The sequence below is a fragment of the Hylobates moloch genome, unplaced genomic scaffold, assembly GCF_009828535.3.
Source record: "Hylobates moloch isolate HMO894 unplaced genomic scaffold, HMol_V3 SCAFFOLD_6, whole genome shotgun sequence".
Classification (NCBI taxonomy): domain Eukaryota; kingdom Metazoa; phylum Chordata; class Mammalia; order Primates; family Hylobatidae; genus Hylobates; species Hylobates moloch.
This window is the reverse complement of record NW_026652281.1, coordinates 280,797-304,974: the sequence shown is the minus strand read 5'-3', so window position 1 is coordinate 304,974 and position 24,178 is coordinate 280,797. Positions and strand designations below refer to the sequence as shown.

The 24,178-nt window shown below is 55.0% G+C and overlaps 1 protein-coding gene across 1 annotated transcript in view; it reads left to right on the top strand.

Annotated features, from left to right (window-relative positions):
- The first annotated feature begins 6,799 nt into the window (after positions 1-6,799).
- SPIRE2 (spire type actin nucleation factor 2) overlaps positions 6,800-24,178 on the top strand; it is a 42,283-nt gene continuing 24,904 nt past the window's right edge. Inside the window, exons 1-2 of the mRNA XM_032156105.2 lie at positions 6,800-7,148; positions 22,983-23,065. Of these exons, the coding sequence (XP_032011996.2) occupies positions 6,905-7,148; positions 22,983-23,065 (327 nt within the window). The 5' untranslated portion in view covers positions 6,800-6,904. The remainder of the gene's footprint in view (positions 7,149-22,982; positions 23,066-24,178) is intronic.

The window sequence follows — 24,178 nt, the reverse complement described above, 5'->3', positions numbered from 1 at the left end:
CTTCCTCTGTCTCTGCTCTGGGCCCTCCCCATGGCCACACATTCCGCCCCATGGTCTGGATCCCTCGGGGTGTCTGGGTTCAGCCAAGCTCAGCCTCCGTGTCTTCTTGGTCACCAGCCTAGAAACCTTGGAGCACCCCGGGCCGGAACCCTTCCCTCAGATCTGTCCTGAGTTCCCTTTCAGAGATCAAGCCCAGCCTGGCTCAATCTTGCACCCCTTGGGATCCACGGCCTGTATAGTTACTCTAAAATAAACTGAAAGCACAAAACCAGGGCTCTCAAATGTCTGCTTTTCCTCCTGGGCCCCGAGCTCTGACCCTGCCTGGCTGCACAGACCGTGACAAAGAGAGTATTCAGGGGCCTCGGGGGTGCAGGAGGCCGCGCTGCTCGCCTGTGCAGTGTGCACAGAATCCCTCGGGAGGAGCCGACCTTGTTTTTGAGTCTGAAATGGAATGAGTAAGGCATGGCCAAAGAAACCTCTGCACTCCACTGGCCACAGGTGAAATGGCTCTGCCTGCGGCTAGATGGTGGAGGAGGCCTTTGACCTGAAGGTGACTTTGTGTCTGACTTGGTCTGACTTCTGTCCCAAGGCGCTCAGGGCTCTTGCTATGCCACCTTGGACCGTGGGGCCCTGCACTCCTCTCCTGAAATGAAGAACCCTGGAATTCTCTGTGTAATTAGAGCCACAGAACACCTGGGGAACCAGCGCCAACTTACCTTCTCAGCCTCCAGGAACCTACAGTTGAGATCTTCTAGGCTCTGTCTTAAAGATGCTGAGAGGTATAATTCCCAGAGCTTTTTAATCTGTGGCCAACTGCAGTCATCAGCCACACAGCCCCTCTGAGTGCACTGCCATGGTGTGCAGAAGATTTACAGCCCCTCAAAGGGCTCCGTCTGATACTTTTCAAAGCACCAAACACAGAGCATGGGAAAAAGCTAACATGACCAGTGGGTTCCTGATTGACGTCGGCACCTGGAGCCCTTCCCGCCTGCTGTGTTGATCTTTGTTACCTTGTGTACCGTTGCTCTGCCTGTAAGAACAGAGGGACAGGCGCCTACCTGGGGTTGCCCTGCTCTTTCCCCAGGCATAACAAATCAGTGCCTGGTAAATTGGCATGAATCAGAAGCTTGTACCATAAGATAAACATTTTGGCGGTGTTTCTGCTAATGTGATAACTCGATAAAGTGATTATCCAGCCCCAAGCACTGGTGGATTAATCGTCACACTAAATGTCTCTAGTTTGTCCCCAAGTGGAGCAGCCCAGTTACTGATAATTTCCCTCTCCCAGGATTTCCTAATCTACTGGAAATGAAGGACAAGGAGCATGTTTTTAGACGTAGGCAATCCATAACTGTACAAATGGCCTTGGTCTAAGGCGAGCCTGTCCAACCTGCGGCCTGCGGGCTGTATGCGGCCCAGGAAAGCTTTGAATGCAGCCCAACACAAATTCCTAAACGTTCTTAAAACATTGTGAGATTTATGCACAGAGCTGTTGTTAGTGTATTTTATGTGTGGCGCAAGACAATTCGTCTTCCAGTGGGGTCCAGGGAAGCCAAAAGATTGAACACCCCTGCTCTAAAGCTTTCCAAGCTGACTTAATGACTGACCTACATCAATCTCTACAATGCTTCTCGTTGAGTCCCTTTTTTCGTTTTTTGTTTTTTGAGATGGAGTCTCTCTGTGTCACCAGGCTGGAGTGCAATGGTGCAATCTCGGCTCACTGCAACCTCCGCCTCCTGGGTTCATGCGATTCTCCTGCCTCAGCCTCCTGAGTAGCTGGGACTACAGGCACACGCCACCGTGCCCAGCTAATTTTTGTATTTTTATTTTTATTATTTATTTATTTTTTTTTGAGACGGAGTCTTGCTGTGTTGCCCAGGCTGGAGTGCAGTGGCACAATCTCAGCTCACTGCAAGTTCTGCCTCCCAGGTTCATGCCATTCTCCTGCCTCAGCCTCCCAAGTAGCTGGGACTACAGGCGCCCGCCACCACGCCCGGCTAATTTTTTTGTATTTTTAGTAGAGACAGGGTTTCACCGTGTTAGCCAGGATGGTCTCGATCTCCTGACCTCATGATCTGCCCGCCTCGGCCTCCCAAAGTGCTGGGATTACAGGCGTGAGCCACCAAGCCCAGCCTTTTGTATTTTTAGTAGAGACAGGATTTCACCGTGTTGGCCAGGATGGCCTTGATCTCCTGACCTCGTGATCCGCCTGCCTCGACCTCCCAAAGTGCTGGGATTACAGGTGTGCAGGTGTGAGCCACCATGCCTGGCCATGTTTTATTTATTTATTTGTTTATTTTTATTTTTTTTGAGATGGATTCTTGCTCTGTTTCCCAGGCTGGAGTGCAGTGGTGCAATCTCGGCTCACTGCAACCTCCGCCTCCCGGGTTCAAGCAATTCTTCTGCCTCAGCCTCCCGAGTAGCTGGGATTATAGGCATGTGCCACCATGCCCTGCTAATTTTTTTTTTAAATTATTTTTCTAGTAGGGATGGAGTTTCACCATATTGGCCAGGCTGGTCTCGAACTCCTGACCTCGTGATCTACCCCCTTGGCCTCCCAAAGTGCTGGGATTACAGGCTTGAGCCACCATGCTCAGCCCTAACTTTTAAAATTTTTCAGTAAAATCTCAGTGTTCTAAGTCCTGCTGGTGAGTCCATAGGGATCCCAGGTAGGATGGTGGATGCCAGTTCAGAGAGGGTCACTGTACCCCACTCAGCTGACCTCAAGGGTCACTGTTCAGCCAGGTGAGTCAGCACTAAGTCCTTGCCAGGATGCAGCAGTGGCTGGAGGACTGAGCTCACAAATTACATCCTAAAACCTTGTGGTCGGTAAGGGACACTTGAGGCCCTTTGAGGAAGAGAGAAGGTCCCCTTGTGCCCCAGCCAGCTTCCCATTAGGGTAATTACCATCTTCTCCTCAAATGTCCACGGCCAGTGCTGCACTGTGGCAGTGATGAGGCTGCAAGTCTGAAGAGTGCTCTGGGGTGGTGGCCAGTCGTGGTGAGAGCAACATCCCCCACCTTGACTTCTGGGAAGAAGCAGTGAGACCTACTCAGTGGTGTTGCAAATTGAAGTCTGTTTTTTTTCTTTAAACAGAGTCTGGGTGTCGCCCAGGCTGGAGTGCAGTGGCGCAATCTCTGCTCACTGCAGGCTCCGCCCCCCGGGATTCACGCCATTGTCCTGCCTCAGCCTCCTGAGTAGCTGGGACTACAGGCGCCCGTCACCTCGCCCAGCCAATTTTTTGTATTTTTAGTAGAGATGGGGTTTCACTGTGGTAGCCAGGATGGTCTTGATCTCCTGACCTCGTGATCCACCCGCCTTGGCCTCCGAAAGTGCTGGGATTACAGGCGTGAGCCACCGCGCCCGGCCTTTTTTTGAGATGGAGTCTTGCTCTGTCGCCCAGGCTGGAGTGCAGTGGCGCGATCTCGGCTCACTGCAAGCTCCGTCTCCTGGGTTCACACCATTCTCCTGCCTCAGCCTCCGGAGTAGCTGGGACTACAGGCGCCCGCCACCACTCCCAGCTAATTTTTTGTATTTTTTAGTAGAGACGGGGTTTCACCATGTTAGCCAGGATGGTCTTGATCTCCTGACCTCGTGATCTGTCCGCCTCGGCCTCCCAAAGTGCTGGGATTATGGGAGTGAGCCACTGTGCCCGGCTGCAAATGGAAGTCTTTATCCCCATGCATTCTGAAGGGAGAAACCACCCTGTGTGTGGGCCCAAGGATCAGCCTTAGACGTCAGCAGAGAACAATTCCCCATCATCACACACCTGGCAGTGTGTGGGCCAGGGACTTTGGTTACCACGAATGTAGAAATTGCTGCTCCTGTGTAATCAGATGCCTCATGGAAGGTTTGCTGCTGCTGCTCTTCTGAGCCAGAACTTGAGATTCCTAACATCCGTTGTTGGTACCCATGCTAGGGGCGGTAGGGACAGATCAGGACGGGAGATCTGCTTGAGTGCCAGGTTTGTGGTACACGGTGTTCAGGGCATGGCACCCCATCCCCACCCCGCTCATCTCCAATTTTCCTTCTGCAAAACCCTAGTGCGCCTATTAGTCTTTATGCATCTATTTACTAGTGACAGGGTCTCACTGTCACCCAGGCTGGAGTGCAGTGGTGCAATCACAGCCCACTGCAGCCTCGACCTCCCAGACTCAAGTGGTCCTCCTGCCTTACCCTCCCAAGTAGCTGGGACCACAGGCACATACCACCACACCTGGCTAAAGTTTTTAGAGTTTTGTAGCGATAGGGTCTCATGTTGCCGAGGCAGGTCTCGAACTCCTGGGTTCAAGCCATCGGGTTGCCTCTGCCTCCCAAGGTGCTGGGATTACACGCATGAGCCACCGTGCCCAGCCCACTCCTGTTACTTTTGTTTGTGTTTTAGCTGGGGGAACCAAAGAAAGATGCGAACGTAGCCCCGCTATTGATTATAAAAACTTTAGGCATGGCTGGGCACAGTGGCTCACGCCTGTAATCCCAGCACTTTGAGAGGCCAAGGCGGGTGGATCATGATGTCAGGAGACCGAGACCATCCTGGCTAATACAGTGAAACCCCGTCTCTACTAAAAAAATACAAAAAAATTAGCTGAGCATAGTGGCAGGCACCTGTAGTCCCAGCTACTCAGGAGGCTGAGGCAGGAGAATGGCGTAAACCTGGGAGGCGGAGCTTGCACTGAGCCGAGATCACGTCACTGCACGCTAGCCTGGGCGACAGAGGGAGACTCTGTCTCAAAACAAACAAACAAACAAACAAACTTTAGGCACAATTCGTCCTCATCAGACTCCTTTCTGCTTACAGATGAAAAGTCGCCGGGCGCGGTGGCTCAAGCCTGTAATCCCAGCACTTTGGGAGGCCGAGGCGGGCGGATCACGAGGTCAGGAGATCGAGACCATCCTGGCTAACACGGTGAAACCCCGTCTCTACTAAAAATACGAAAAAATTAGCCGGGCGTGTTGGCGGGCGCCTGTAGTCCCAGCTACTCGGGAGGCTGAGGCAGGAGAACGGCGTGAACCCGGGAGGCGGAGCTTGCAGTGAGCCGAGATCGCGCCACTGCACTCCAGCCTGGGGGACAGAGAAAGACTCCGTCTCAAAAAAAAAAAAAAAAAAAAAAAAAGAAAAGTCCAGCTGGACCAGGCGACGTGGCTCATGCCTGTAACCCCAGCACCTTGGAAGGCTGAGGCAGGGGGATCACCTGAGGTCAGGATTTCGAGACCAGCCTGGCCAACATGGTGAAACCCCCCAAAAAATTACCCGGGCGTGGTGGCAGGCACCTGTAATTCCAGCTACTTTGAGGCTGAGGCAGGAGAATCGCTTGAATCCGGGAGGTAGAGGTTGCAGTGAGCCAAGGTCGCGCCACTGCACTCCAGCCTGGGCGATAAGAGCAAAACTCCTTCTCCAAAAAAAAAAAAAAAAAGAAAGGAAAATAAAAGAAAAGTACAGCTGGACTGGGTGCAGTTGCTCACGCTTGTAATCTCAGTACTTTGGGAGACCAAGGTGGCCGCACTGCTTGAGCTCAGGAATTCAAGACCAGCCTGGGCAACATGGTGAGATCCCATCTCTACAAAAAATTTAAAAAATCAGCTGGGCGTGGTGGTTCATGCCTTTAGTCCCATCTACTCAGGAAGCTGAGGTGGGAGGATCACTTGAGCCCAGGAATTTGAGGTTATAGTGAGCTACGATTGTACCATTGCACTTCAGCCTGGGTGAGACCTTGTCTCTAAAAAAAAAAAGAAAAAAAAAATCATTGCGGGACTTCTTTTCTGGGATGGGATCTGACTACGTTGTCCAGGCAGGTCTAGAACTCCTGGGTGACCAGGGAAATATAAGTGCCCCAAGTTTCACCTCGGACCTGCATCAGAATCTCCATCCCTGGAGCCCAGGGATCTGCATTTCATGCCCCCGGGTGGTACTGGCAGCACCCAGGCTTGGGACCGTTTATGCCCCAACTGCATTTTCTTGCCCAGTTACTCAGATCTGGCACAGCTATGGAGAGGCCTCGGGATGAGCCCCAACCGAGTTCCCTTTGCGTCCCTCAGGCGAACACCCAGTCTCCAGGAGTGACCCGGCCTGAAGATACAAACACGCCCCAAATGCGATGCAGGCCATCAGTGGCCAACCGTGTGTGTTTATTTTTCACGGACACCCTGGAGACGTCACTGCAGGCACATTCCCTGCTAGGCAGAGGCATTTATTAAGGGCTTCATACCTGAAGGCCGGATGCGGGGAGTCGCCCTCACCCCAGCCACCCTGCGACAACCCCCGGAGGTCACCTTGCCCGGGGCTAGGGGAGGCCACTGCGGGCTTTGTCTGCTCAGCTCCTCCCGGCTCCCTCCTGCGTTCCCAGCGGCAAACCTCCCAGGCTCCCCGCGGTCACCGCAGTGTCCCCTGCTGGATGCCGGCCTGGGCTTGCGTGGGCATCGGCCGTCTGGGTCTGAGGGGGAGCGCCGGGGGTGTCACCGCGTGTCCGAGCGCGCGGGCCCTGGCCCATGTCTGCACTCCCCAACCCTCACCCCGGTCCTGCCCAGCACCCCAGAAGTGTTCTCACCCCGGCCTCGACCCCGCGCCCCCGCGTCCCCAGCCCTGAGCCCCAGCCTCTCCGTACCTGCCCGCGCCCCGCCCTCCCCCTCAGCCCTTCCCCTCCGGGCCTCTCCCCCTTACGCCTCCCCCTCCAGGCCTCTCCCCGCGCGCCCTCCACTCCCCGCCCCCCCCGCGTCCCTCCCCCACCTCACCCATCTACGCCCCTCCCCCGCCGCGCCCCGCCCCCGCCGCGCCCCGCCCCCGCCGCCGCCCCGCCCCCACCTGAGGCGCTCGCGCGGGGCGGGGCGGCCAGGCTGACCCTGCGCGGCGGAAGGCGCGGCTGCATGGACGCGGGCCCGGTGCGCGGGAGGCGATGACGGCCCCGCCATGGCCCGGGCGGGCAGCTGCGGCGGCGACGCGGCGGGCGCGGGGCGGCCGGAGCCCTGGGAGCTGTCCCTGGAGGAGGTGCTGAAGGCCTACGAGCAGCCGCTCAACGAGGAGCAGGCGTGGGCCGTGTGCTTCCAGGGCTGCCGCGGGCTGCGGGGCTCGCCGGGCCGGCGCCTGCGGGATACCGGGGACCTCCTGCTGCGCGGGGACGGCTCGGTCGGGGCGCGGGAGCCCGAGGCCGCGGGTGAGGCCGGGGGCGGGGCAGCCGGCGGGGACCGCGGTCTTGGGCGTCCGTCCCGCCTCCTGGGTGGGGGATGGCCCGGCGGAGAGGCTGCGACCGGTTCTGGAGCGGGAGGCCCCCCTCTCTGCGGGACCCGGAGCTCCCTCCCTCCCCGTTTCCGTCCCTCCTTCCCTCCTTCTTTCCTCCTCCTTCTCTCCCTCCTTCCTCTCCCTCCCCGGCCCTGGACGTTCCCCTCCTGGACCCCCCCACCTGACGCCTCTCCCAGCGCGGGGCGGGCTGCTCCCCGGTGGCCTGGCTTCCTCCGGGAGAGGGACTTGGGCCGGTGGCTCAGGGAGCACGGTGCTGGGCCTTTGCTGGGGTGACTCCTCCCCTGCCTTCAGCAGGAAGGGAGACAGAAGCGTCCCCTTGGGGCATTTTCTCCTGCATGGGCGGTGGGGGGCTGTGCCTCACTTGGCGTCTGAACTGACACTAAATTCCTGAGTTTAATTGGGAGAGGAAGGGGTGTGTAAAGTTGGGGGGACAGCCTGCTTGGCGTTTCTATTCTTAACCATCAACCAGAACCAACAATTAAGCCCTAGAAAGATACTTGAAGTTAGTGAGAATGATGAGCTGAAGTGATTATTTACCCTTTACAAAAAAAACCGAAAGTGATTTCTTCCCTGGAGAGCTGGAGTGCTGGCTTGGAGCATGTGATATCACCCCAAAAGCTGGTACCCTGCCGGGGGGCAGAGGCAGGCTGTGTGTTTGCTGGACTGTCTCCAGGCCTGAGAGCTGTGGGTCTGCATGAGCAGGCGTCTGTGGAGGACCGGGAAGGGCCAGGGGAAGGCCAGACAGAAGCAAGCGGCAGAGCCACGCGGGGTGGGGGCCGCTGTGCCCCACCCAAGAGCCCGCCCTTGTTCCTTCACCAGGTCCTGCTCATCCTGGAGCCCCCCCCCAGCTGCCTCCACACTCCTGCCATTTGCAGTATCCCACACAGGTGACAGCAAGAGCAGGCCCTGAGGTTTTACTCCCTCTGGAGAAACCCAAGGCGCAGGCTCGCCCGGGCGCTCAGACAGTGGCAGCGTTCAGATTCAGTGTGGCATCCCTCAGGGCTGTGCCCACTGCCGCCCAGAGGGTGGGCTGAGACGGCAGGTGCATGGGGCCCAGAAGGTTGCATGCTAACAGAGCCTCTATGAAAGGGTGCCTAGACTTCACCCCATCCCTGGAGATAAGTGCAGAGCAGGAGGGGGCCGTAGGCAGCCTGGTTGGTCTGACCCTCTGCCCTCTGACTGTAAATAGGCAGCCTGGTTGGTCTGACCCTCTGACTGTAAAGATGGGGAAACCGAGGCACACAGTGGTAACTGTTTGCCAGTGGTTAGAATGCAGAGCTCCTCATCTGTCTGAGCTGTGCGGGGAGCCCAGCCGCCTGCTTCCTGTTGGTGCTGTGCAAGCCGTCCTCAGAGCACTAATCTGATTCTCTCCACCTCCATCCCTGGGTGGTGTGGCCCCTTCCTGGTCCTCACAGCCCGGCAGCAGTTCCTGGCTGGGGTTCAAAGTTCAGGCAGGGCACTGTGTTGACCTTAGGGGGCGGTACCCACCTGTGGTCTAGTTCATTTTTTATTTGATATGATCTTTGTTTTCTGTCCATAACCCTGTCTTATGAAGGTGAATGAGGTTTATGACTTGCTGTCTCTTGAAGGTTTAAGAAAAATCTATTACAGCTGTCTCCTCAAAGGTGGCCAACCCAGCCTTTCTCTGTGACTTAAGTGACAAGTAAATACATTAAAAGATGCATATTTATTTCTGCCTGTAAATATCAATAGGAAAACATCCACATCTCACTTGTTGGCATTTTAGTCTCAGTTTTTTAGGCCAGTTGAATTTCTCAACCTGTAACCTTGGGTCTTCAGTACCCACCCTCTCACACAAACTGAATATGGGCAGTAGGTGTGTAAAACAACTTTGAAAAAAACCAACAACAAACTAAATCATATTTAGGAGGATGAATAATATTATTTTAGCATACAAGTAGTCATACTTCTCATTTCCAAGCTAACATTAGGAAAGAAATGACTAGAAGAGACTTCTTAATCTATACTCTGAAGACTTTGTAACTGCTTAGAAGCTTTTTTTTTTTTTTTTTTTTTTGAGACGGAGTCTCACTCTGTCACCCAGGCTGGAGTGCAGTGGCACAATCTCGGCCCACTGCAAGCTCCGCCTACCGGGTTCACGCCATTCTCCTGCCTCAGCCTCCCGAGTAGCTGGGACTACAGGCGCCCGTCACCACGCCTGGCTAATTTTTTGTATTTTTAGTAGAGACGGGGTTTCACTGTGTTAGCCAGGATGGTCTCGATCTCCTGACCTTGTGATCCGCCTGCCTTTGCCTCCCAAAGTGCTGGGATTACAAGCGTGAGCCACCGCACCCAGCTGGCTGGTTTCTCAAATACATCTTGGACACAGTACTAATGAGGGTCTGTGTAGTCCATGTGCGAGGTGGGTGGGATGGCCCTTCCTTCCATCACCTGCCCTCTTCACCCTGCTTGGCCACTTTACATGTGACCCTATTTTTTGAATGTTTTTTCTTGTCAACTTTGGATGCTAACCTTTTTCTTTTTTTCGAGACAGAGTCTTGCTCTGTCACCAGGCTGGGGTGCAGTGGTGCGATCTTGGCTCACTGCAAGCTCCGCCTCCCTGGTTCACGCCATTCTCCTGCCTTGGCCTCCCGAGTAGCTGAGACTACAGGCGCCCGCCACCACGCCCGGCTAATTTTTTTGTATTTTTCGTAGAGACGGGGTTTCACCGTGTTAGCCAGGATGGTCTCGATCTCCTGACCTTGTGACCCGCCCGCCTTGGCCTCCCAAAGTGCTGCGATTACAGGCGTGAACCACCACACCCGGCCTGGATGCTAAACTTTTTCACAGGCAGGCCCCGCTCTTTACGCTAGGATGCCCCACGTTGCTGGTCCTCCAGGTATCTCCTGCCCTTGCTCCTGCCCCTCCCCCTTCTGCCTGGCTCTCAGGCCATCTGCCTCTAAGGCACCCCTAGAGCACTGGCTCTGGGGTTCTGTTTTGCAGCCCTGCACACTCCCAGATGTCTAAGCCTTCCCAACCCGTTCATCTCGCGGCCTGTGTTCCAAACAGAAACATCCATAGTGATCTAGGCAGCACGGGGCACCGTGTCCATGTCTGGAGCTCTGCAGAGGGCAAAGCTCTTCCCTCCCGTGGTTCCCTCTCCATCCCACGATGTGCTGATGTGCAGGCCCCAGCTTCTTGCTCCCATTCCTCCTCAAGGCAGAGTGATGGCAGCGCGTGCCCGCGTGAGGCGAGAGAGGGGCTCTGGGCCCAGGAAGCACCCTATGGTTATGGCCTGTGTGAAGGGGCATCCTTTTCACCCACGGAAGCCCGTTTGTGTGTCTGTGCTGGAGTCTGCCTTTCCGAGGAACACCGTGGCCTCGAGCCCACAGCCAGCCTGCCTGTTCTGCCGCTGGATGTGGGCTGGCTGGGCCTCCTCGGTGGCCAGGATGTCTGGTGAGCTTGCCTTTATTTTAAAATAGCACTCTGCAAACGTGTGCACGTGAGTGTTTAGTTGTTTTCTGGAGATGGTGTCTGTAGTTGTGCTGGAGAAAAGCAAGAACTGATTGGAAAGATGAAATTCTGCTTCCAGAGGAGATAATATTTTCCTCCTGCTGTGTCTCCCTCTGGAAGCCAGGACACTTCTGGTTGGAATGCATTCCTTAAACCAGGTGGCTTCTGTCAGCAGCTTCCTGACTCCTCACCAGAGCTGAGGGGCATCACGGCCAGCGTCACCTGCCCTCACTGTCCCCGGGCACCCTCGGAGCTCAGGCCCTGCTTCTATTGCACGCTGAGAGGGGCACTCAGTCAAGGCATGGTATGGAGATGAGGCCGGGCACCCCTGACAGGTGGGCATGTTTCAGCATCCAGGGGCGCTTGCGGAGCCGGGCTGAGCCGTGCCCTTCCATTCTCGTTTGCTCCTCTGATGAAGGGCCCTGTTTTTTGTTATTGTTGTTGTTGTTGTTTTTTGAGACAGAGTTTCACTCTTGTCGCCCAGGCTGGAGTGCAATGGCACCATCTCGGCTCACTGCAACCTCAGCCTCCTGAGTTCAAGGGATTCTCCTGCCTCAGCCTCCCAAGCAGCTGGGATTACAGGCGCCCACCACCAAACCCAGCTAATTTTTTTTTTTTTTTTTCTGAGATGGAGTTTTGCTCTGTTGCCCAGGCTGGAGTGCAATGGTGTGATCTCAGCTCACTGCAACCTCCGCCTCCCCAGGTTCAAGTGATTCTCCTGCTTCAGCCTCCCGAGTAGCTGGGATTACAGGCATGTGCCACCATGCCCGGCTAACTTTTGTGTTTTTAGTAGAGATAGGGTTTCACCATGTTGGCCAGGCTGGTCTCGAACTCCTGACCTCAGGTGATCCGCCTGCCTCAGCTTCCCAAAGTGCTGGGATGACAGGCATGAGCCACCGTACCCGGCCATTTTTTTGTGTTTTTAGTAGAGATGGGGTTTCACCATGTTGGCCAGGCTGGTTTCGAACTCCTGACCTCGTGATCTGTTGGCCTCAGCCTCCCAAAGTGCTGGGATGACAGGCGTGAGCCACCACACCCGCCCGGCCAAAGGCACTGTTTTGATTCCTATTTTACAAATGAGAAGACTCAAGTCCACAAAGGGAAAGCAGCCACCCAGGTGGAATCGGGGGCAGGTTCAGCTCAGCCCCTATGGCCTGCTGGGCTCCTGGGCAGGTTCAGCTCAGGCCCCTACGGCCTGCTGGGCTTGAGAAGCTTCGCCTTTGTTCCTCAGTTTCCTTCTCTGTGAAATGGGAGGGACAAGCCGCAGCGCTGCTGTTAACGTCTGTGCAGCCCCTGGGGCACGCCCGGCTCCGGAAGGACTGGCCAGCGGGGGTGGCAGCAAGGGATCCGCACCTCTGCGCTCGTGGGACCCGCCTCGGGGAGCAGCACGTGTGGGTCCAGGCTGCGAATCCTGACTGGATTCTCAGGGAGGGATTCTGCAAAGTGCACCCGGTGGGGGCTGGGCACTCCTCCGGGGCGTGTTTCCCTGTGATGTAAAATGACCTCCATCCGTGAACCCTCCCGTGTAGAAAGCGGGAAGGAGGCTGGCCGCTGTGTGTGGGTGTGGGCGTGAGCTGGGTGTGTCTCTGTGAGCTGGCGTTTGTTTGTAGATGGCATTCCCGATATAGTCTCACCTCTGAGCAAGGATTACCTCACAGGAAGGCAGTCCTGCAGCAAGCCTGTTTTCTTTATGGAGACATCTGTGAACCTGCCCGCGCTCGCGGTTGGCCGTCGCAGACGCCCCTTAAGCATAGCCCATGTGACTGTTCGCTGAGCCCTGGCTTGGGCAGCTCTTGCAAGTTCTGCCTTGTGCTTTTGAGCAAAGGCGTGGGGTCCCTGTGCTACTGTTGAGATTTGGTTAATGGTGGGGACGTGGCCCCATCCTCACTGCCACCTTCCAGGCCCTCGTACACCGACTCACCACCAGCCTGATGTCCACACAGAGTAGTTTGTCTGCCCCAGATAGGAAAGAGTCTGCTATGTCTTTCTAATTCAGCAGCAGGGGTATTGGGGTGCTGGTGAGAGCTGGCTCCCACAGCCTGTAGGGACTGGTTGGTCTGGTTCTGGGATGCGGCCCATTTAAGCAAACATACCAGTGGGTCTCAGCACAGGAAGACAGAAGCTTTCGGCTCTGATCGTTCCTTCTGACTCCTCTGAGGGCGGATAGGGTTGAGGCCGGGTTTAGGACGAAGGCGGGCTGGAAACACACCTGGTAATTAGGCAAATCAGCTCGTGCCAGGGAAGTCGAGGACACCTGGAGGAAGGGCCCAGCCTTGCCTGGCTCCTCTCCTCCTCATTCCGAAGACCCCTTCATTCCAGCGCGTGTGTCTCTCTGGGACTAAGGAGCAGGAGGAGTGCGTGGGAATAGTTAAAGGAGTGTATGGGCCGGATGCGGTGGCTCACACCTGTAATCCCAGCACTTTGGGAGGCTGAGGCCGGCGGATCAAATGAGGTCAGGAGTTTGAGAACAGCCTGGCCAACATAATGAAATCCTGTCTCTACTAAAAATACAAAAATTTGCTGGGCTTGGTGGTGGGCGTCTGTAGTCCCAGCTGTTTAGGAGGCTAAGGCAGGAGAATCTCTTGAACCTGGGAGGTGGAGGTTGTAGTGAGTCGAAATTGCGCCACTGCGCTCCAGCCTGAGCGACACAGTGAGACTCCATTTCAAAAACAAAAACAAAACAAACATAGGTTATTCTCTTACAGTTTAAGAGGTCAGAAACCCAGGACGATCTACCTGTCGGGTCAGCACCCGGACCCTCACCTGCCACCTTAAGCTCCCCTTGGTACATCTGCCTTGTCAGGGGTCAGCACCCGGACCCTCACCTGCCACCTTAAGCTCCCCTTGGTACATCTGCCTTGTCAGGGGTCAGCACCCGAACCCTCACCTGCCGCTGAAGCTCCTCTCGGTTCACGCTCACAGGTTCTGGGGTTAGAACACAGACAGCTTTAGGGGCCGTGATTCTGCCTACTGTGGCGGGCCGGGGGTTGAGAATCTCAGGGAGTACCCACCACCCACCTCCAGATCCTCCTCCGTGTCTCCAGGTATTTCCTTGCGTCTCTCTCCATCCTCCCTTCCATCTCATTTTAATGCATTTCAGGGAAGTAGCGGACGATAGGACAGGGTAGGACAGTTCCCCTAAATACTTCAGCCTGTGTGGTATTAAGCAGACACCTACGTTTGTTTATAGTTGTTTCTTTTGAGGTGAAATTTATATACAGTGAAATGCAAGAATCCTGAATGTACATTCACCCAGAACCACCTTGACTTCTGCTGTGAAGGTCTCACCACACCCAGAGAGCTGTGAAAAATATCCCCCGGCCTGGCACGGTGGCTCACGCCTGTCATCCCAGCACTTTGGGAGGCCGAGGCAGGCAGATCACCCGAGGTCGGGAGTTCAAGACCAGCCTGACCAACATGGAGAAACCCCATCTCTACTAAAAAGTACAAAATTAGCCAGGCATAGTGGTGCATGCCTGTAATCCCAGCTACTCGGGAGGATGAGGCAGGAGAATCGCTTGAACCCGGGAGGCGGAGGTTGTGGTGAGCCAGGATCGCGCCATTGCACTCCAGCCTGGGTAATGGCTGAAACTCCAGCTAAAAAAAAAAAAAATCCTGCACCCAGATTCCAGTTCTGTAGGCCTTTGCAGGCACCAGGAATCTGTGTTTCCAAAGCTGCCCGTGCCTGGCCCATCGCTGGGTTCTGGAATTGCAGGTCTTCTCCCTCGAGCAGGACTCGAGGCTCCGTTGTCGGGCCTGTTAAATCCAGATCCGAGTCCTGCCCTGGAACATCTGACTCTGACCTTCCCAAGTCAGCCTGAGAATCCGCATCTGTAACAAGTTCCCTGGTCTGCTGCTGCAGGAGTGAGGCACTCCCCCTCTCAGGGGACTCGGATGGTGGTGAGGGGGAAGAGTCCAGGTCCCCATGTCAGCCCTGGAGCCAAGGCTGGGCCCAGGGTCAGACTCAGCTGGGTGGCCTTGGGCCAGTTCCTCACCCTCTCTGGACCTCTTGGACTGGGATTAATGGCATAGCCGCATCGTGAGGCGCATGTGACAGGGGTGCTTATTAGCCAAGAGAGAGGGCACCCTCTGAGGTAGCATCTGACGCTGTCACCTCTCAGCTGCTGCCTTTCTGCTGTGACCAGCGGTGGGGTCCCCTTAGGGCTCATCTCAAGACTTGAGACACGCCAGGCAGGGGCTGGGTCGGGATCCCTGCAGGAGCCGAGAAGTGGGGGACCCGGGAGCACAGCTGAGGGCAGTTCTGTGGCCAACACACACCTCCCCGAGTCGGGTCTCCGCACACATTGATGCCTGGCATCCTGGGAGGACGCCCCGTGCGGGGGGCGTGTGAGTTTAAGGAAGAAGTGGGTTGCTCTCAGCCAGGGATCAGCCACCGCCCTCTGAGACGGCACTGGCGGAAGTGAAATGCAAGCGGAAGCCCACGGCTCAACCACGTGGTTCCCTCTGACCCAAAGAGCACGCTCTGTTTGCTAAACAAACAGACTCCCTGGTTTCATGAGGGCGTTTCTCCCTCTGGGCTTCCATTTGCCTGCTCTCAGCAGCTGCTTTTTTTGTTTTTTTTGAGACAAGTCTTGCTCTGTCGCCCAGGAGTGCCTCGGCTCACTGCAGTCTCCCCCTGCGGGGGTCAAATGACCCTCCCACCTCCGCCTCCAGAGTAACTGGGACCACAGGCAAACGCTACTACGCTCAGCTATTTTTTTTTTTTTTGTATTTTTAAGAGACAAAAAAAGGGGTCTTACCATATTGCCGAGGCTGGAGTGCAGTGGTGCAATCTCACCTCACTGCAAACTCCACCTCCCGGGTTCATGCCATTCTCCTGCCTCAGCCTCCTGAGTAGCTGGGACTACAGGCTCCCGCCACCACGCCCGGCTAATTTTTGTATTTTTATTTTTATTTATTTATTTATTTATTTATTTTTGAGACAGAGTCTCGCTCTGTCACCCAGGCTGGAGTGCAGTGGCGCAGTCTCGGCTCACTGCAAGCTCCGCCTCCCGGGTTCACGCCATTCTCCTGCCTCAGCCTCTCCGAGTAGCTGGGACTACAGGCGCCCGCCACCACGCCCGGCTAATGTTTTTATTTTTAGTAGAGACGGGGTTTCACCGTGGTCTTGATCTCCTGACCTCGTGATCCGCCCGCCTCGGCCTCCCAAAGTGCTGGGATTACAAGCGTCAGCCACCGCGCCCGGCCTAATTTTTGTATTTTTAGTAGAGATGGGGTTTCACCATGTTGGCCAGGCTGGTCCTGAACCCCTTACCTCAGGTGATCCGCTTGCCTCGGCCTCCCAAAGTGCTGGGATGACAGGCGTGAGCCACCGTGCCCGGCCTACAATAACTCTTATGGTAGGCGATGTCTCTGTTTCATCAGCGGGAACCAGGGAAGCAAGGAAGCCACACAGGCTGTTGGACAGCACATCTGTGTTTGCTCCAGGCCACCGGGCCCCCACCCTGAATTCTAAGACTGACGTGGGTGCTGCGGGCTTGATCACTCTCACACCTTGATTTCCTGACACTCGCACATCCACATGCTCCAAATCAAAGTGCAGAGTGCAATGAAGGGTGTCCAGCAGCCAGGGGTGGGAGTGTTTTTTGTTTTTTTGTTTTTTTGTTTTTGAGACGGAGTCTTGCTCTGTCGCCCAGGCTGGAGTGCAGTGGCGCAATCTCGGCTCACTGCAAGCTCCACCTCCCGGGTTCATGCCATTCTCCTGCCTCAGCCTCTCCGAGTAGCTGGGACTACAGGCGCCCGCCACCACGCCCGGCTAATTTTTTGTATTTTTAGTAGAGACGGGGTTTCACCGTGGTCTCGATCTCCTGACCTCGTGATCCGCCCGCCTCGGCCTCCCAAAGTGCTGGGATTACAAGCGTGAGCCACCGCACCCGGCCCTGGAGTGTTTTTTGTCTGTGCAGCAGGCAGGTGGCTCTGTCTCCTCCTGAACTCAGGGGCTGTCCTCTCTTTCCCTCAGTGTGGGTCTTGGGTTTTCTCCGCACAAAGGGCTCTCGTTCTCTTTCATGGCTGCCCAGTGTCCCCGTGTGCAATCTAGTAGAGATGGGGTTTCACCATGTTGGCCAGGCTGGTCTTGAACCCTTTACCTCAGGTGATCCACCTGCCTCGGCCTCCCAGAGTGCTGAATTTACAGACGTGTCTCAAGTGGACACATCTGTGTTTTGAGTGTTAAACTGTTAGGAGGGGGCCAGGCGCTGTGGCTCACGCCTATAATCCCAGCACTTTGGGAGGCCGAGGTGGGCGGATCACGAGGTCAGGAGATTAAGACCATCCTGGCTAACACGGTGAAACCGTGTCTCTACTAAAAATACAAAAAATTGGCCCGGCGTGGTGGCGGGCGCCTGTAGTCTCAGCTACTTGGGAGGCTGAGGCAGGAGAATGGCATGAACCTGGGAGGCAGAGCTTGCAGTGAGCAGAGATCATGCCACTGCACTCCAGCCTTGGTGACAGAGCGAGATTCTGTCTCAAAAAAAACCTCTTAGGAGGGATGTCGTGAGTGTGTGGCCAGGTGCCTGTACCTTCCAGGAGTGTTGGCGGTGGGTGTGGGGGGGCGGCGCGTGATTTGAAAGTTGCTGCAGGGTGCCTGCTTTGGACTGTTACCAGTTCGTGCGTCCACCAGCAATGGGTGTGCTGCGTCCCCCTGTCTGCCCTGGCCCTGGTGCTTCTGAGACCTGGGAAGCAGGAAACCCCTCGACGTGGGACAGATCAGAGATGGCTTCATTCACTGTCAGTCAGCGTTTAAGCAGGGGCCACGCGTGGGGGTTGGGCCGGATGTAGCCAAATGCTGTGGCCTCCTCAAGATGTGTGGGATCTTCCTCTGGGGGTGGGGTGAAAAGGGAAGTCGTACCCCTTCCCATGCAGAGAGCATGGGCTCCCCCAGAGCCATCTCTGTCCTGACCCCAAGCCTAAGAGAGTCCAGGGCAGGGCACCCTTGGGCCGAGCCTGGCCAGGGGGCCCTGGTGGCCTCACTGCCATTGTCACTGATGATCATGCCTGTGTGCCTGCCGCCTGACTTGTTATTCGAGGTAACACCATGCGTGAGATTGAGCAGGAGTCATCTCTGTCCTGCAGGTGAGGAAGTGAGGTCACAGGGGCAAGACACCCAGCGCCAATAGCCACAGGTTGGTCAGGATCCGACCTCCTCCCACCAAACCCCTTGTCTGGCTGGGCTGACGCTCCCAGGCAGATGGAGGCTGAGGCTGCCTGGTAACCTCCGTCCACCACCCACCTCCCTGCAGTGTGGGATGACCTTCCTCTCGAAGCTGCCGAGGGAGCTGTAGGCGGCAAATGTCCCACAGACATCTCTCTTCCAAATGAAATCTGTCATCTTTTTTTTTTTTGAGTCGGAGTCTCGTTCTGTCGCCTAGGCTGGAGTGCAGTGGCGCGATCTCGGCTCACTGCAAGCTCCACCTCCCGGGTTCAAGCCATTCTGCTGTCTCAGCCTCCCGAGTAGCTGGGACTACAGGCGCCTGCCACCAGGCATGGCTAATTTTTTGTGTTTTTATTAGAGACGGAGTTTCACCGTGTTAGCCAAGATGGTCTCGATCTCCTGACCTCGTGATCCGCCCGCCTCGGCCTCCTAAAGTGCTGGGATTACAGGCGTGAGCTACCGCACCCGGCTGAAACCTGTCATCTTTTACAAGCACACACAGGATTGTTTCAAAGAAGACTCCCTAGCATCTTTGTTCTACTCATTTGTTATTTTACACAAAAGAAATCTGAGTCAGGTGCAGTAGCTCACACCTGTACTCCCAGTACTTTGGGAGGCTGAGGCAGGAGGATCTCCTGAGCCCAGGAAGTCAAGGCTGCAATGAGTCATGGTTACACCCCTGCACTCCAGCCTGGGTGTCAGAGCAACACCTTGTTTCAGAAAAAAAAAAAAAGGAAAAAGAAACCCAGGTGGCTTTTCTTCTCTCACTGCGGCTGTGCTTCCCTGCAGGGAGAAATAGGCTCTTAGCTCCTAGCGGTGGGTGGAAACCAGGTGACCTGGTTCTGGCTCCCGCCTCAGCGTGGCACTAATAGACTTGATGAGAACTCTCGGGTCCTCACTGCCCCCATCTGCTCCACCCTGGAGAGAATTTTTTAGATAAGCAAAAGGTGGTTTGCATCACCCCATGTGGCCACGTTGGTGACGTGGTTGTGGCAGCTCTGTGGCCACGTTGGTGACGTGGTTGTGGCAGCTCTGTGGCCACGTTGGTGACGTGGTTGTAGTAGCTCTGTGTGCACTTATACCTGGGTGCTCGGCTGGGTTGCTTGCTGTGGTCTGGCCATGCTGGGTGACCCAGTTGCCCCATTTATTAGGGGTATGGTCTTGGGTGAGTTTCTCAACCTGCCTGAGCCTCGATTTCCTCATCTGTAACGAGGGAATCATGGCACCAACCTTTGTGGGATGTCCGTGCAGATAGAGGCCACGGTAAATAATTTTTTTTTTTGAGATGGAGTTTTGCTCTTGTTACCCAGGCTGGTGTGCAGTGGCGTGATCTTGGCTCACTGCAACCTCCACCTACCAGGTTGAAGCGATTCTCCTCCCTCAGCCTCCTGAGTCACTGGGCATACAGGCATGCGACACCACGCCCGGCTAATTTTGTGTTTTTAGTAGAGATGGGGTTTCTGCATGTTGGTCAGACTGGTCTCCAACTCCCGACCTCAGGTGATCCGCCCACCTCGACCTCCCAAAGTGCTGGGATTACAGGCATGAGCCACCGCGCCCCACAGTAAATAACTTTTTAACATCTAGTTTTATAACATCCTAGGCTCGGGCTCTGACTACAAGGTCTCTGTCAGCCTCCAAATGTCCCTCAGATAATCTCTCATCTCAGAACCCAGAGACACCCCAAATCTTCGCAGCTTAAATACATGATTCATGAACACGTAATTTTTTTTTTTTTTTTTTGTGACGGAGTCTCACTCTATTGCCCAGGCTGGAGTGCGGTGGCACCATCTTGGCTCACTGCAACCTCCACCTCCTGGGTTCAAGCGATTGTCCTCTCTCAGCCTCCCGAGTAGCTGGGATTATAGGCATGTGCCACCACGCCCGGCTAATTTTTATATTTTTAGTAGAAACGAGGTTTTGCCATGTTGGCCAGACTGGTCTCGAACTCCTGACCTCAGGTGATCTACCCGCCTTGGCCTCCCAAAGTGCTGGGATTACAGGCGTGAGCCACCGCGCCCGCCGTGAACATTTAATTTTGATACTTTTTTGTTAACCTGTGGAGTATTTAAGCCAGAGGCACAAACATTAAAATTATTCCAGCCAGAAGCTTCCCATGCACTGAGGACCTCGCCTGACGTGGGCTTAGTCTGTGAATGTACTGAAGGGCCAGCCAGCCACCAGTCAGCCCTTCCCCACAGGGCCCTGGTCTTCTCCAGGGAGCACCTTTGTTTGGATCTCATGTCTTCCACCTTCCCATGGCCTCAGCCCAATCACAGCTGCGAACGATCACAGCTGCGAACGTGCTGAACGCCCAGCGCGGGCCAGGACGGCCCAGGCCCTGGGGACCCCCACCGTGGGCCACTCATTGTTTTATTAACTCCATTGATGCAGGGGTGGATTGCTTTCCATTACGTTAATGGATCATACTCCCTTTATCTTTGGCAATCTTCCTGGTTCTTGATGGCATTTTGAAAATATTTGCGGAGGTAGCAGGTCCACTGAGCAGACGATTTCATGGCTTAGATATAGATGCATATATACATCTTACCTCATTTCAGAAAGAATTTCAGGCAGCTGGAGCTCTTGTTCTAGCACGGTTCCACCTGCATGTCCAGTTCAAGGAAGGCTGTAGAATCGGGTGGATTTTTTGCATCTCACCCGGCGCAGCATCTTGGGAACCCCGGGGGGGAAGAGGGTTGGGGAGCACAGACCCTGGGGCCCCACGGCCTGGCCCCACTCCTGGCACTTATCAGCCTTGATACCTTGGAGGAAACATATTCGTCCTCCGGGTCTCTGTTTCCTCATCTGCGAAATGGGAAGGGGAGCAACCAGCTCCAGAGTTGTAAGTCGGCACCTGCAAAAGGCAGGTTCGCTCCCTGGCCTCCCTCAGGGCCAGGGTTAATAAACGAAATGCGTGATTCCAGCTTCCACCTGCATTTCCACTCGGACTGTGGTTCTCTCAGACAGGCATAAACAGTCTTGGGGGAACATCTCCAAATCGGGGGGTCTCGGTCAGATGCTGACTTACCTGCTCTGCACAGTCTGTCTCTCCCTCTGACCTGGTGTTTCTCATCTGACTGCTGTGATTTCCGGGTGCATAACCTCAGTCCTAGGCAGGTGGTGTGTCTCACTTCAGACCACGGGGTCTTTCCTGAAGACGTGCCTTGATGGATGGAGCTGCTGCCTTGATGCCAGTTTTTTTTTTTTTGAAAACGGAGTCTTGCTTTGTCGCCCAGGCTGGAGTGCAGTGGTGCGATCTCGGCTCACTGCAACCTCCGCCTCCCGGGTTCACGCAATTCTCCTGCCTCAGCCTCCGGAGTAGCTGGAATTACAGGCACCTGCCACCACGCCCAGATAATTTTTGTATTTTTAGTAGAGACGGGGTTTCATCATGTTGGCCAGGATGGTCTCAATCTCAGGACCTTGTGATCCGCCCACCTTGGCCTCCCAAAGTGCTGGGATTACACGCATGAGTCACTGTGCCCAGCTTTTTTTTTTTTTTTTTTTTGAGACAGGTCTGATTCTGTTGCCAAGGCTGGCACGCAGTGGTGTGATCTTGGTTCACTGCAACCTCCACCCCTCAGGCTCAAGTGATCCTCCCACCTCAGTCTCCCGAGTAGCTAGGACTACAGACATGCACTACCATGCCCAGCTATTTTTATGTACTTTTTGGAGAGATGAGATTTCGCTATGTGGCCCAGGCTGGTCTCACACTCGTAATCTTAAGTGATCCACTCGCTGTGGCCCCTCAAAGTGCTAAGATTACAGGCATGAGCTGCCGTGCCTGGCCTTCTTTTTTTTTGAGACAGGGTCTCGCTGTGTCGCCCAGGCTGGAGTGCACTGGTGCAATCTTGGCTCACAGCAACCTCAACCTCCTGGGCTCAAGAGGTCCTCCCAAGTAGCGGGACTACGGGCACCTGCTACCACGCCTGGCTAATTTTTTTATTTTTATTTTTATATATTTTTTGAGATGCAGTCATGCTCTGTTGCCCAAGCTGAAGTGCAGTGTCATGATCTTGGGTCGGCCTCCACCTGCAGCCTCCGCCTCCCGGGTTCAAGCGATTCTCACACCTCAGCCTCCTGAGTAGCTGGGATTACAGGTCTCCACCGTGCCTGGCTCATTTTTGTATTTTGTACTTTTAGTAGAGATAGGGTTTCATCATATTGGTCAGGCTGGTCTTGAACTGCTAGCCTCAAGTGGTCCACCCACCTTGGCCTCCCAAAGTAAGTTTTTTTTGTGTGAGGCAGAGTCTCGCTCTGTTGCCCAGGCTGGAGTGCAGTGGTGCAATCTCGGCTGACTGCAAGCTGTGCCTCCTGGGTTCACGCCATTCTCCTGCCTCAGCCTCCCAAGTAGCTGGGACTACAGGTGCCCGCCACCACGCCCGGCTAATTTTTTGTATTTTTAGTAGAGACGGGGTTTCACTGTGTTAGCCAGGATGGCCCTGATCTCCTGACCTTGTAATCCGCCCGCCTCGGCCTCCCAAAGTGCTGGGATTACAGGCGTGAGCCACCGCGCCCGGCCCTCCCAAAGTAATTTTAAAATTTTTTGTAGCCACAGGGTCTTACTATGTTGTCCAGGCTGGTTTTGAACTGGCTGCTAGCAGTTCTCCCAGCTTGGCATCTCAAAGTGCTGGGATTATAGGAGTGAGCCACCACATCTGGCCGCCGCCTCCTCCTCCTCCTTCACTCTTACTTGCAGCCATGTTTCCCTAGGGGCAGCCCCCTGCAGTGCCCGGAACAGATGGTGGGACCTGTTGGCTGCTCTCCAGCCCTGACTCGCCTCTGAGTGGTCACCATGGAGGGGCTGCTGCGTGGGGCACTGGGGGTCTGTCCACCAGCTGACCATCATCCTTCTGCAAGCAGGGGTTGCCTTGCTCTCCCGGCCCATGTACCTGGGTGTCCTGCTTAGAGCCAGCTCGAGATGGGCCTCATGGGTGTGCGTCCAAATGACAGAGTGGCTGGGCCTGCTGTGAGCTTTCTGGTGTTCCGGCGGAGACTGGGGCTGTGGTGTGTGTCCTTGAGGGGGAGGTGGGTGGACCACAGTGTTTATCGGGGTCCTGGGGATGCTGACAAATACGTTAACTCTCTCTTCTCTTACAGAACCCGCAACCATGGTCGTGCCACTAGCCAGCTCGGAAGCCCAGGTACTTCTTAAAAAATTCCAAATATTACTTGATGTGTATTAAAACGTACCTGCATCTTAAAATGTAAATTATAAAGCATATATAGTTACACAGTTGTTTCGGGCAGGCAGGGTAGATAAAATACCCAGCAGGCTTAACTGCAGGGACTTGATGAAACGCCGTTCACGGAGAGTAGATGTGGAGGAGGCCACGGGGTGGGGAGGGTCCCCGTGGTGCGTCCGGCCTGGAGAAGTGGAGGCAGTGGTGTTACCTCCTTCCACAGCTGGACAGATGAGGAGCACAGGTGATGTCTACAGGGCCGGCCTCCCAGACACAGAGCCGGGGTCAGGGAGAGGACTTCAGGTGCAAACAGGAAAAATCAGCCTGGTGACCAGTGCCCAGAAACCCCACCCGACCAAAACTCGAACCTCACCACAGGGCAGGGCCTTCCTCTCCCACTCACCTGCCCTGAAGTCATGTCTGGAACTTCACGTTTTCACTTTCTACTGCCATTTTAGTTTTCTTTGTTTGTTTGCTTTTGTTCATTTTATTTTATTTTATTTTATTTTTTTGAGACGGGGTCTCGCTGTGTTGCCCAGGCTGGAGTGCAGTGGCACGATCTCTCTCTGTCATCAGGCTGGAGTGCAGTGGTGTGATATTGGCTCACTGCAACCTCCGCCCCCCAGGTTCAAGCAATTCTCCTGCCTCAGCCTCTCAAGTAGCTGGGACTACAGGCGCCCGCCACCACGCCCGGCTAATTTTTGTATTTTTAGTAGAAATGGGGTTTCACCATGTTGGCCAGGATGGTCTCAAACTCCCGACCTCATGATTCACTCACCTCAGCCGACCAAAGTGCTGGGATTACAGGCGTGAGCCACCACGCCCGGCCTTTTTTTTTTTTTTTTTTTTTTTTTAGATCTACACTCTTGTTGCCCCGGGGGGAGTCCAGTGGCGTGATCTCTGCTCACTGCAACCACCGCCTCCTGGGTTCAAGCAATTCTCCTGCCTCAGCCTCCCGAGTATCTTCTGTCTTTTGTAAAACAGTTTTTCATGCTCAAGTGAGATTAATTGTTTAAAAAAAAAAACAAGAAGAAAACAACATAGAAGGCCGGGCGCGGTGGCTCACGCCTGTAATCCCAGCACTTTGGGAGGCCGAGGCGGGCGGATCACGAG